Source organism: Rhinoderma darwinii, chromosome 4 (genome assembly GCF_050947455.1).
Source record: "Rhinoderma darwinii isolate aRhiDar2 chromosome 4, aRhiDar2.hap1, whole genome shotgun sequence".
NCBI classification, from domain to species: Eukaryota; Metazoa; Chordata; class Amphibia; order Anura; family Rhinodermatidae; genus Rhinoderma; species Rhinoderma darwinii.
The window spans coordinates 386,628,155-386,642,202 of NC_134690.1; the positions used below are offsets into that span (position 1 = coordinate 386,628,155).

At 43.6% G+C, this 14,048-nt stretch overlaps 1 protein-coding gene across 6 annotated transcripts in view; it reads right to left on the reverse strand.

The window, feature by feature from the left end:
• TRERF1 (transcriptional regulating factor 1) overlaps positions 1-14,048 on the reverse strand; it is a 151,718-nt gene that overhangs the window by 9,507 nt on the left and 128,163 nt on the right. For all 6 annotated transcript variants that reach the window (XM_075863266.1, XM_075863265.1, XM_075863261.1 and 3 more), the window contains 2 exons: positions 13,685-13,760; positions 1,032-1,120 (listed from right to left, as the gene is read on the reverse strand). In XM_075863266.1, the coding sequence (XP_075719381.1) occupies positions 1,032-1,120; positions 13,685-13,760 (165 nt within the window). The remainder of the gene's footprint in view (positions 1-1,031; positions 1,121-13,684; positions 13,761-14,048) is intronic.

Below are 14,048 nucleotides of genomic sequence, written 5' to 3' on the forward strand. Positions count from 1 at the left end.
CAGAACCCATTGACTTTAATGAGTTCTGTTGGGTTTCCGTAATGGTGTCTGCGGTTTTACCAGAAACAATTGCTCAGCATGTTGCGCTATTGTTTCCGGTATTTTCGGCCAGATCTGTGATGGAGGCCCCTAACACAGATATGAGCAGAGCCTAATAGTTCTCACAGACGGGAGTTTTCTACAGTTGTATCCAGTCTAGACAATCCCCTGTGAGCTAAACAATGTGGACTGCAGACTGATACATTGTAGCAAACTATTAAGATAAAAAAAAGAGATTTGCGCTGCTGTCATTAAAAGGGTGGTCTCTTTTAGAAAACCAAATTTCAAGTACCCTATTAGATCATTCGGAATAAATAGAGAGGGGGGTCTTTTCAGAACTCTTATTTTTCAGCAGAGAGCAACAACAAAGAGTGTTTCTCACCATGAAGGACTTAACACATCAGTACATTACATGGACAGTCCATTGATTTCAATAGGAAATGTGTAATACTTCATTTCTCCTGCAGTGGTGCTGTAGGGGAATTGAACTGTGGTTGCTGAGCTCCCCAATCATTACAGCTGATCATTGGGGGAAGGCTGTAATACTGTGGACCACCACTACAAGTATTTTGGCAATTCACATTACGAGCAGATAAGGAATTAAAGGAAGCAGCTCTTGTACGAGCACTGTGGCCCCTTCAAAACAGCTGATCAACGGGAGTCGGAACTCCATCCATCAGATGTTGATGGCCCATCCTGAGGATAGGTCATCAATTTATTATGACTGGACAACCTTTTTAACATACTTTTCATTGTAACATACAGACATGTAGAATTCCTTCAATCCGGCATCAATGGGATCTACTAGGTGCCGGATTATCAAATGTTTTGGATTATTGGAGTTATTCAAAAAGTATTTAATATTTACTTCTTATAGGAAGAAAGGCTAAAATAAAATGCTCACAAACGCTGTGACTTTGGATGACCGGATGTCAGATTAAAGGAATTTTACTATATTCTATATCGTCTATGTGACAAAAGGAGGAATTTACCATCTTTTGAACATGGAAGAAATCTTTATTGCAGGTGTTTATTGCTTTGTTAAAACTCTTCTTCTCGTTGTTGGTCCAGTAGTCTGATCCTGAAAAAAGTAATATGAATATAGTTTCAGTCTGTAGCTGGAAACATGGCGACTACAGCCCTATACCACTAGACGACTTTCATTCTGTTCCTGCATTGTATCCTCTATTCAATTCCTTTTTTATGGTGGGCGTGGATGTATCTGGCAGCCGCTCACCCCTCCTCCCCCTATAGACATAACGTGCATGTTCTACTGAGCCAGATTTACATGTAAGCGCAGACGTTCACGACCGTATTACAGACTTATACAGCCTCCGAGTTATGCGGATCTGTAATTCGGCATTCATACAGGTGTACGCGGCCCTACTCTACCTCTATAAATCCGTACTGGCATGTTCCATTAGATGCCATATTACGAAGATCTTCTCCCCTACAAACATTGCTCCAGATAGAGAATACCTCCGTAATACAAGACGTGTCTATAGCTCCATAGTACAGAGCCGCCGGGACTGTATGTAACTCTGCGGGGGCTCCGCGCACACGGCTGTGTCATGTGAATAAGGCCAATCCATCTCCTACATTTATGGCATATCCTGTAGATGCCTGATAGGTGCAGGTCCCAGCGATATCTTGTGAAGGGGACTTTACTAACAGCCATTAAAAGCTATGTAAACCTATGCGCACTTTTTTTGCCGTGCGCCGTGTGTATAAATTCTAAATACTCAATAAGTACTCGACATTTCTAATAAGTGACAGCACGATGAAGTCAGCATGAACAACAGATCGGCTTTAATACTGCACGTTTAGGGCACATTCACACATGGCGGAATTATGAAACTTAGTTACATTGCGGAGAAGAAGCAGAATTTCACTGCGGATTTCAGCCTTTGCAATGCCAAAACTGAAATCGGTGGCAAGTCCGCTGTGATATCTGCAACGTCTGAATTACCTGTCAAATATGCAAATGTTGCTGCAGATTCGTTGCGTAATTGCCCCAAATCTGCCCCAACATTTGCAGCGGAAAAATTCCGCCACGTCTGAACATGGCCTTAGGACTCATGCACCCATCCTTGACCTTTTAAGCGGCCGGAAACACGGACTGCATACAGATCTGTAAAAAAAAATTCCAGGAATAGGACCTGCCCTGGATTTTAAGGGATTGGGCACACGGATTTGCGAAAAGAAAAACGGATGTGTGCATAGAAATGAATGGGTCAGTGTGCTATCTTATCTGCTAAAAAACAAATAGCACACTCAATAAATATACTGATGTGTGGATGAGCCCTGACACAGACACAAACTCATTTAAAGTTAAGCTTCATATAGTAAGAAAATCTTGTGTTTGCAAATAAAAAAAAGCTAATTTTTCTACAATATCTTCATTGACTTTTTGCCGTTTTCATTTAACTTTCTTCTTATTTTATTTCTCTGTGAAGTGTAAACAAATTACCGGGAAAACATCATCAAGCTGCTGCTGACAGATCTTTCTTATTATTATTATGTGTTTCGATTTAGTTCTTTGAGGGTTAGTTCACACTGAATATTTTGGCGCGGTTTCTGAAGGAATTTTGAGGCAGATTTTTCCGCCTGCAAAAAAACTCAGTGTGAACAGGGCCTGAGTGTATAATGTTGTGAATAAATGTAAACATAAAAGGTTGTGCACCCCTTCTCTAAAGAGTTAAAGGGCCAAATTGTCAGATTGTACTGCCGCTTGGGACATTTATGGATTTTCCACAATATATTCGGGTCTGACAAGTGGGGGTTCCACTTTTGGAATGCCCACATATAGTTAGGCATAGATACAGCTGAGCATTTCCAACTCCCATAAACTACAATAGAGAGCAGCGAGCATGCAAAACCTCATCTCATCCTCTCCGGAGTGGCTAACAGGGAATCGGGGGTTATGCCATAAATGTCTTACATGTGAATATCCCTTTAAATAATGACCCAGGATAAATGATGACCAATGGGGCAAGAATGGGCGGTGAATGACACAGGGATTCAAAGAGCACCAAAGAGGGAATACCAGTCATACACCACCAAATCAAGACTGCACTACACATAATACAGTAACAGTTTTGCCTGGATTGCTCCTTTAAGTTGCTTAAAATAGAACTCAAACAGCTCCAGAGTTCCCCCATAACATTGCCAGCCACACAGTACCTCTATAACAGTGCCAGCCATACAGTACCCCAATAAAAGTACCAGCCACACAGTACCATTATAACAGTGCCAGCCACACATTACCTCCATAACAGCGCCAGCCACACAATACCTCTATAACAGCGCCAGCCACACAGTACCTCTATAACAGCGCCAGCCATACAGTACCCCAATAACAGTACCAGCCACACAGTACCTTTATAACAGTGCCAGACACACAATACCTCTATAACAGCGCCAGCCACACAGTACCTCTATAACAGCGCCAGTCACACAGTACCTCTATAACAGCGCCAGCCATACAGTACCCCAATAACAGTACCAGCCACACAGTACCTATATAACAGTGCCAGACACACATTACCTCCATAACAGCGCCAGCCACACAATACCTCTATAACAGCGCCAGCCACACAATACCTCTATAACAGCGCCAGCCACACAGTACCTCTATAACAGCGCCAGTCACACAGTACCTCTATAACAGCGCCAGCCATACAGTACCTCTGTAACAGCGCAAGGCACACAGTACCTCTGTAACAGTGCCAGCCACACAGTACCTCTATAACAGCGCCAGCCACACAGTACCTCTGTATCAGCGCCAGCCATACAGTACCTCTGTAACAGTGCCTCTGTAACAATGCCAGCCACACAGTACCTCTGTAACAGCGCCAGGCACACAGTACCTCTATGACAGCGCCAGCCACACAATACCTCTGTAACAATGCCAGCCACACAGTACCTCTATAACAGCGCCAGTCATACAGTACCTCTGTAACAGCGCCAGCCACACAATACCTCTGTAACAGTGCCAGCCACACAGTACCTCTATAACAGTGCCAGACACACAATACCTCTATAACAGCGCCAGCCACACAGTACCTCTATAACAGTGCCAGACACACAGTACCTCTATAACAGTGCCAGCCACACAGTACCTTTATAACAGTGCCAGCCATACAGTACCCCAGTAACCATACCAGCCACACAGTACCTCTATAACAGTGGCAGGAACACAGTACCACATATGCCATGATGAAGGACACTGCACGTGTCTGAAATGCGCAGGTGAAATATAATTGCGATACACCCTTCAGCACTTTGAATTGATAGTTTTAACTCGATTTTCAATAAAATTGGAACTTTGATTCCTTTTATTTACGCACAAGCGCTGGATCATAGTCTCTTCCTTTTCTCCACACAGTACCTCTGTAACAGTGCCAGACATGCAGTGCCTCTATAACCGTGCCAGCCACACAGTGCCTCTATAACCGTGCCAGCCACACAGTACCTCTATAACCGTGCCAGCCACACAGTACCTCTATAACAGTGCCAGCCACACAGTACCTCTATAACAGTGCCAGCCACACAGTACCTCTATAACTGTGCCAGCCACACAGTACCTCTATAACCGTGCCAGCCACACAGTACCGCTATAACCGTGCCATCCATACAGTACCTCTATAACCGTGCCAGCCACACAGTACCTCTATAACAGTGCCAGCCACACAGTACCTCTATAACAGTGCCAGCCACACAGTACCTCTATAACCGTGCCATCCATACAGTACCTCTATAACCGTGCCATCCATACAGTACCTCTATAACCGTGCCAGCCACACAGTACCTCTATAACAGTGCCAGCCACACAGTACCTCTATAACAGTGCCAGTCACACAGTACCTCTATAACAGTGCCAGCCACACAGTACCTCTATAACAGTACCAGCCACACAGTACCTCTATAACCATGCCAGCCACACAGTACCTCTATAACCGTGCCAGCCACACAGTACCTCTATAACCGTGCCATCCATACAGTACCTCTATAACAGTACCAGCCACACAGTACCTCTATAACCGTGCCAGTAACACATTGATGCCCATAACAGTGTCAGCCGCAATCTCCCCCAGTGATGCCAGCTGCACACTGCTGCTTGCCACTTCTTTCTGACATAGAAGATACATGTGACAAACCAACAGAGGGCGCTCACCTATACTTTCCAAGACCTGCATTAATATCCATGATCAGTCCAAGGAAGAATGTGAGCGCCAAAGGGTAAAGGGCCCCACACTACAGCATTACGGGCCGCAGGCTGCGCATCCCTGTTTTCAAGGGATTCCACCAGAAGCGGATTCTTTTGCTAGATGGCATAGTCGAGCTGATGCAGTAGCACCCGCTGATGTGATGTGAAGTGACAAATTCTTTTTAGTAACCCTTCATCTCATTAACCCATACATGTCCCAGCAGATTTTAGATCTTCATATTTCATGGTACGTTCACGTAGTAACAGACATCAGAAACTCATGTGGTAATGAACCTGACTAAACTGTGACTATGATATGGTCTGCTGGCAGCAGGTGTCCTACTTACTGATGGTTTCCGGATTTTTTTATACACAACATAAAGTGCAAAAAACAACTAAACGCCAAAAAAAAAGTAACGATACATTATGAAGACTTTACATTAATATTCACTGGAAACACTGGATAAATCATGGCAGCCATTATGGAGTGGCGGCATTTCCTTCTCTCTGTAGTTCTTCTATCCAGTTAAGTGTATTTGACGATGATAAAACACGAATGATTATCTTCATCTAGATAGTGTTCTCTTACCTTCTATGTGCAATGGATCTACGGTCACACAGATAATGAAAGCTTTTATTATGAAGACGACGCAGGCCCAAAGTGGAGTTTTTGTGTAGAGGGTTGTATCACACAGGATCAGTAAGACCTGGTCACAAGGTGATACGTAATAAGTAGATTGTGCTCCTCTGTGTCAGTGCACGGTCACCGAGCAGTTCCCTACACAAAGCAGAGGCCAGGGTCACCCGATGCATTGTTCTCCATGTCATTTTGACATGTATTTTCTCCAAATAACATAACGCTATGAATGCAAAATGCTGACGCGATCGCGGGGTGCTGGTGGTCATCATGGCAGCCAGGGGGCCGAACTAAGCCTCCGGCAGGGCTTCATAGGAGACTGTTAGTATAACGATATACTGCTATACATTAGTATGTCATGTAAGCGATGCAACGATCGCTGGTTCAAGTCCCCTAGGGGGACCAGTAAAAAAAAAAGTTAAATACAGTTAAAGTTTTTTTAATATATATAAAAAAATTAAAATATTAAAAAAGTTAAAAGAAAACCTTTTCCCATTTTCCCCCAAGCGAAATGTAATATTTTTTTCAAAATTAACATAACTGGTATCACCGTGTCCGTAAAAGCCTGAACTATTACAATATGACATTATTTAACCCGCACAGTGAACACCGTAAAAATAAAAAACCGCCAGAATCGCTGTTTTCTGGTCACTTCATTTCCCATATAAAATCGAATTAAAAGTGATCAAAAAGTCTCATGTACCCCAAAAATGGTACCAATAGAAACTACAGCTCGCCCCGCAAAAAATAGGCCCTCATAACGCTCAATCGATGGAAAATAAAAAAGTTATGGCTCTCAGAATATGCCAACAAAACACAAATTTTGTTTTTAATCATTTTTTTCCTTGTAAAAGTAATAAAACATAAAAAAATGGATTTGGGATCTGCAGAATTGTATTGACCCGCAGTTTACAGATAACATTCAGTTTTTACCGCACTATGAAATCCTAAAAACAAAACACCCCCCCCCCCAAATAATGGAGGAATCACTGTTGTTTTTCCATTCCACCCCACAAGGAATATTTTTTCCAGTTTCCCAGTACATTATATGGTAGAATAAATGGTGCCGTAAGAATCTACAACTTGTCCCGCAAAAAACAAGTCCTCATATGGCTATGTAGACTGAAAAATAAAAAAGTTATTGTTTTTGGAAAGTGGGGAGGAAAAAAACTAAAGCGAAAAACCCCCCCAAAAAAAAAAAAAATCGCTGCAGCGGGAGGAAGGGGTTAATATAATTGTATGCATAAAAGGAACAAAAAGCAATATCAAATAAATGTTCCGATGTCTTTGGGTGTTCAGCTGTTAAAGGAACAGTATCATCAAAAAGTGACATGTTTTCATTTATGTATTAGTTCCCTTTCAATATAAATATTATAAAATATTGCAGTTTTCATAGGTGCTGACATCTAGTGGTCAAAAAGGCTACACTGCAGTATGGTAAAAAAAAACACAAAAATCTCGTTTTACAGCCTACAGTAAAATTAAGTGTCAACACTAGTAGGATGGAGAGAGATGACAGAATGAGAGATCTATTGTGCCGTCTCAAAGAGGAAGATGGAGCCGGTGAGGTTTTAACATGTTGTGGAAAATATCAATCCGCACAAAATCAGTGGCGTGAAATCTTTCATATCTAAAGCAACCAGCTTTTTAAAAAGCATTTAAAAAACGCCACAACGTTTACGCATTTTTGGTGGCGTTTTTATTTCGTGTCATTTTGAAACATTAAAAAAACGATAGAAAATACGCCATACCTAGATCACGCGGTGTTAAACAGTTCACTATCTGCGAAAAACAAAACGCTGTGTATGTAAACGTTCTCGTATTTTACCATAGACTTTAAAGTTAAATCTGACCACAGGGTTTTTAGAAATAAAATAACTTTGTGAAAAACGCCATCAAAAATGCGAGTAAACGGTCTTCGGGAATTAAGTCTAAAGCCAAGTTCATACATATTATGATGAAGTGTTTGATGAAAGCCGAAGCCAGAAGTAGACCCTATAGAGGGTGTATAAAGAAAAACTTACATTTCTCCTCAATTCGAATCACTGGATACAAAAAAAAACCCTAAAAATTGTGTTACCGCCTGTGAACTCCCCGATGGCGGTTTTCACACGTGGGATTTGGTTTAATGGAACATTCCAGATGAAACGGATGTACTGTGTTATACCTAGCCCAGGACCTGAGGGGGCGGTGCATGACACAGGGTTTCCTCCTTTGATCCCTGTACCGCAGAACACATTAACGCATTACCTTTAATCCTTTTTTGGAGGAGCAAAAAAAGAAATAAAATAAAACAGCAATTCCGCGATCATGGACATTTCCCGTGTGGTATAACTTACATGTTAACTATTATTCGGACGATACCATATATGTATTATATACTTTTTTTTTTTTTTTTTTAAGTTTTCACTACTTTTCGCAATAAAAACACTTTATTGAAAAAACAATTGTTTTTGCGCGGCCGCATTCCTGGAGTCATAACTTTTTTATTTTTCCCAATTATCGTACGGCAGCTGTATGAGCACTTGTATTTTTGGGGGACGAGTTGTATTTTCAATGGCACATACAATCTAATCATATATTCTCATTCATGGGGGGGAGGGTTTCATTTTGGAGGATTTTCTTCTATGATGTTTTTTCATTCCCACTAGGGGTCACATCTGATCGCTTATATAGTACAGTATTGATGTATCGCAATGTATTATTAGGCCTGTCAGTGCTTCACAAACACGCTGGCACCAATGGGGGGGGGGGACGGGACAGAGCTCGCTATCGACCTCAGTATCTAACAGGTTAAAAGACAAAGGATTGAAGTTCTTGTATCTCGGCTGTTACAGTGAAATGTCGGCTGTATACGACACCCGCTGATGACACTGGCACAACTCCTGTGCCCACTCCATGCCGTATACAAACACCATGTTGCAGGATGCGCCTCCCACCTGCGCCGTATAATTACGATGCGGTGCAGGAAAGGGTTAGGACACACAGCATGCCCTATGATCAGTGGGGATCTAGGCTATCATTATCTAAAAAACACACACATTGTACATGATCCATGGCACAATACTAATGTAAATAAGTAAAATTCTGGTGTAGCCGGAGATGTGTAAGGCCCCCAGGACACGGCCGTAGCTGTGTGTACGGTCTCTGATTATGGCACGACCGGGCCGCGGAGTGTCTTCCGCGGGCCGTCCACAATCACGGACCGCGCACACAGAAGATAAGCATTGATTTCAATGAGCCCGGACCGCAAATGCGGCCCATATAATGACATGTACTATTTTTTTGGGGTTCGGGCTCTGGGCAATGCACGGAACATGGAAACCACGGTCATGAGCATTGGCCCATAGGAAAGCGTGTGTTATATAATGTGGTCGTGTGCATGACGCCTAACACATTGACATTCAGGGGTTATTTTTTTACTGTACACTCAGAACGCCCGACGTCATAATTTGTCAGCTATGCGGTACAAGTAGGAGGCTAAGGCCCCATGCCCACGACCGTAGTTTAGTTTTCATCCGTAATTACAGATGAAATTGCGGACCCATTCATATCTATTGGCAGCAGACTTTCAGTATATTTACGGAGGTGTGTCCGGGACGTAGAAATAATCCGCAAAACATAGAACATGTCCTATTCTTGTCCGCAATTGCGGCACAGACTCGCCCATAGAGGTCTATGGACCCTTCCGCAATTGCAGACGCCTACAGATGTGTATCCATAGACGTCGGATCCGTATTTGCAGACAGTAAAAAACCTTATGGTCGTGTGATTGTGACCTTAGATGTGGGTTTCTACCACTTTTATATAAAGCAGCCAGTGCCATTCTGATTGACCACGAAGGTATAAATATATATATAGTAACTTTCCAACCACTGAACACCACAAACTTCAAAGGGAACATTTCCACATAAATTCCTAAACAACCCACATAAAAGAAGGTAAGTAACTCGGTTTTTAAAAGGGTTTAGAAAACCTTTTTAACCTTACTGATATTTGATAGGCAGAACCTCTATGTAAACCTTATATGTGGTGGTTTTCAGACTCATGTGAATAATTGACATCTGGAGGTGACTATTCCTACTCAGCAATAATTGGACAGAGTTAAAGTGTGTAGGCACACACCCCTTTGATAAAAGGGTTGGCACTGCCCAGCTGTCAAAATATGAATACATTTCCAAGAGGAATAACCGAGGAATAGCACAACTCAAGGCGTCTAAAAAAAAAATAATTGCTCCAGCGTTGTTATTTCATGTGGAATGCAAGGATTTGCTAAAACAGACATGTCAGGAGAGTCTTCTATGTGGTGTAGTCCGCTTTCCTGAGGAGCTGTAAGGTCCTCTTTACTACATTACACAGGAGAGCTGACAGATCCTCCATACTACACCACACAGGAGAACTGACAGCTCCTCTACTACGCCACACAGGAGAGCTGACAGATCCTCCATACTACACCACACAGGAGAACTGACAGCTCCTCTACTACACCACACAGGAGAACTGACAGATCCTCTATACTACACCACACAGGAGAACTGACATCCTCTATACTACACCACACAGGAGAGCTGACATCCTCTATACTACACCACCATGGAGAACTGACAGCTCCTCTACTACACCACACAGGAGAACTGACAGATCCTCTATACTACACCACACAGGAGAACTGACAGCTCCTCTACTACACCACACAGGAGAGCTGACAGATCCTCTATACTACACCACACAGGAGAGCCGACAGCTCCTCTATACTACACCACACAGGAGAGCTGACAGCTCCTCTATACTACACCACACAGGAGAGCTGACAGCTCCTCTATACTACACCACCCAGGAGAGCTGTAAGGTCCTCTTTACTACATTACACAGGAGAGCTGACAGATCCTCCATACTACACCACACAGGAGAACTGACAGCTCCTCTACTACACCACACAGGAGAACTGACAGATCCTCTATACTACACCACACAGGAGAACTGACAGCTCCTCTACTACACCACACAGGAGAGCTGACAGATCCTCTATACTACACCACACAGGAGAGCCGACAGCTCCTCTATACTACACCACAGAGGAGAGCTGACAGCTCCTCTATACTACACCACAGAGGAGAGCTGACAGCTCCTCTATACTACACCACACAGGAGAGCTGACAGCTCCTCTATACTACACCACCCAGGAGAGCTGACAGATCCTCTTTACTACATTACACAGGAGAGCTGACAGATCCTCTATACTACACCACACAGGAGAACTGACAGCTCCTCTACTACACCACACAGGAGAGCTGACAGATCCTCTATAATACACCACACAGAAGAGCTGACAGACCCTCTATACTAAACCACACAGGAGAGCGGACAGCTCCTCTATACTACACCACACCGGGGAGCTGACAGCTCCTCTATACTACACCACACAGGAGAGCTGACAGCTCCTCTATACTACACCACACAGGAGAGCTGACAGCTCCTCTATACTACACCACACAGGAGAGCTGACAGATCCTCTATACTACACCACACAGGAGAACTCACAGCTCCTCTATACTACACCACACAGGAGAGCTGACAGATCCTCCATACTACACCACACAGGAGAACTGACAGCTCCTCTACTACACCACACAGGAGAGCTGACATGTCCTCTATACTACACAATACAGGAGAACTGACAGCTCCTCTATACTACACCACACCGGGGAGCTGACAGATCCTCTATACTACACCACACCGGGGAGCTGACAGCTCCTCTATACACCACCACACAGGAGGGCCGACAGCTCCTCTATACTACACCACACAGGAGAGCCGACAGCTCCTCTATACTACACCATACAGGAGAACTGACAGCTCCTCTACTACACCACACAGGAGAGCTGACAGACCCTCTATACTACACCACACCGGGGAGCTGACAGCTCCTCTATACTACACCACATCGGGGAGCTGACAGCTCCTCTATACTACACCACACCGGGGAGCTGACAGCTCCTCTATACTACACCACACAGGAGAGCTGACAGATCCTCTATACTACACCACACAGGAGAACTGACAGCTCCTCTACTACACCACACAGGAGAGCTGACAGATCCTCTATAATACACCACACAGAAGAGCTGACAGCTCCTCTATACTACACCACACAGGAGAGCTGACAGATCCTCTATACTACACCACACAGGAGAGCTGACAGATCCTCTATACTACACCACACCGGGGAGCTGACAGCTCCTCTATACTACACCACACAGGAGAGCTGACAGATCCTCTATACTACACCACACAGGAGAACTCACAGCTCCTCTATACTACACCACACAGGAGAGCCGACAGCTCCTCTATACTACACCACACAGGAGAGCCGACAGCTCCTCTATACTACACCACACAGGAGAGCTGACAGATCCTCTATACTACACCACACAGGAGAGCCGACAGATCCTCTATACTACACCACACAGGAGAGCTGACAGATCCTCTATACTACACCACACAGGAGAGCTTACAGCTCCTCTATACTACACTACACAGGGGAGCCGACAGATCCTCTATACACCACCACACAGGAGAGCAGACAGCTCCTCTATACTACACCACACAGGAGAGCAGACAGCTCCTCTATACTACACCACACAGGAGAGCTGACAGCTCCTCTATACTACACCACACAGGAGAGCTGACAGCTCCTCTATACTACACCACACAGGAGAGCGGACAGCTCCTCTATACTACACCACACAGGAGAGCTGACAGCTCCTCTATACTATACCACACAGGAGAGCTGACAGATCCTCTATACTACACCACACAGGAGAGCTGACAGCTCCTCTATACTACACCACACAGGAAAGCTGACAGCTCCTCTATACTACACCACACAGGAGAGCTGACAGCTCCTCTATACTACACCACACAGGAGAGCTGACAGCTCCTCTATACTACACCACACATGAGAACTGACAGCTCCTCTATACTACACCACACAGGAGAGCTGACATATCCTCTATACTACACCACACAGGAGAACTGACAGCTCCTCTATACTACACCACACACGAGAGCTGACAGCTCCTCTATACTACACCACACAGGAGAGCTGACAGCTCCTCTATACTACACCACACATGAGAACTGACAGCTCCTCTATACTACACCACAGAGGAGAACTGACAGCTCCTCTATACTACACCACACAGGAGAACCGACAGCTCCTCTATACTACACCACACAGGAGAGCTGACAGCTCCTCTATACTACACCACACAGGAGAACTGACAGCTCCTCTACTACACCACACAGCAGAGCTGACAGCTCCTCTATACTACACCACACAGGAGAGCTGACAGCACCTCTATACTACACCATACAATAAATAATGTGTCATATTTTCAACATTATTATTGAACGAGCAGTTTCTTTCCTATCTAGGAACACAGCCTGAAAAAAAACCTGCCAGATACCTCGAGAAAAACCCAACCTGTTTCTCCAACACAAGAGGTTGTGTATAGTTGGGGCAGCCTTTAAAAAACATTAGATACTTAAAAGGTGCCAATCTTTGGGATAGGTTACAGAAAGTGGGACATTCTAGAAGAGATATCACGAGATTAAGAAATTCTGACTAGTGTAAAGTGAGTGCTATATATATATATATATATATATATATATATATATATATATATATATATATATATATATATAGTGATAACAGTGAAATATTGATCAGCATAGCTATGTGAATCACTTTGTGACTGAATAAGAAGTCAACTACATAGAGTATTGGAGGACGTTACCTGCATAGTGGTAACTTGCTAGTGGATGAGTTTTCGGCCGTGGTCCATTTTTTAAGAGCAGAATCTCCAACACAGTCTGAAATTGAAAAATATAATACCAACAATTATACATAGATATATTATACCTTTACATTACATGTAAGGAAATCAAAATAATATAAATGAAAGTGGTCTGAGCTGCAATACCAGACACAGCCCATGGACAAGAGTTTGAAACAAACGTAACACATAATTTTTTCGCATTTCATAAATGTGTTTAAAACCCCTTAAGGACCCTGCCTATTATGAAGTAGGACCGTAGGAATTTTTTTTCTTGTTTTGTGTCGCCGCATTCCCAGAGCCCATGAACGTTATTCCATCGATG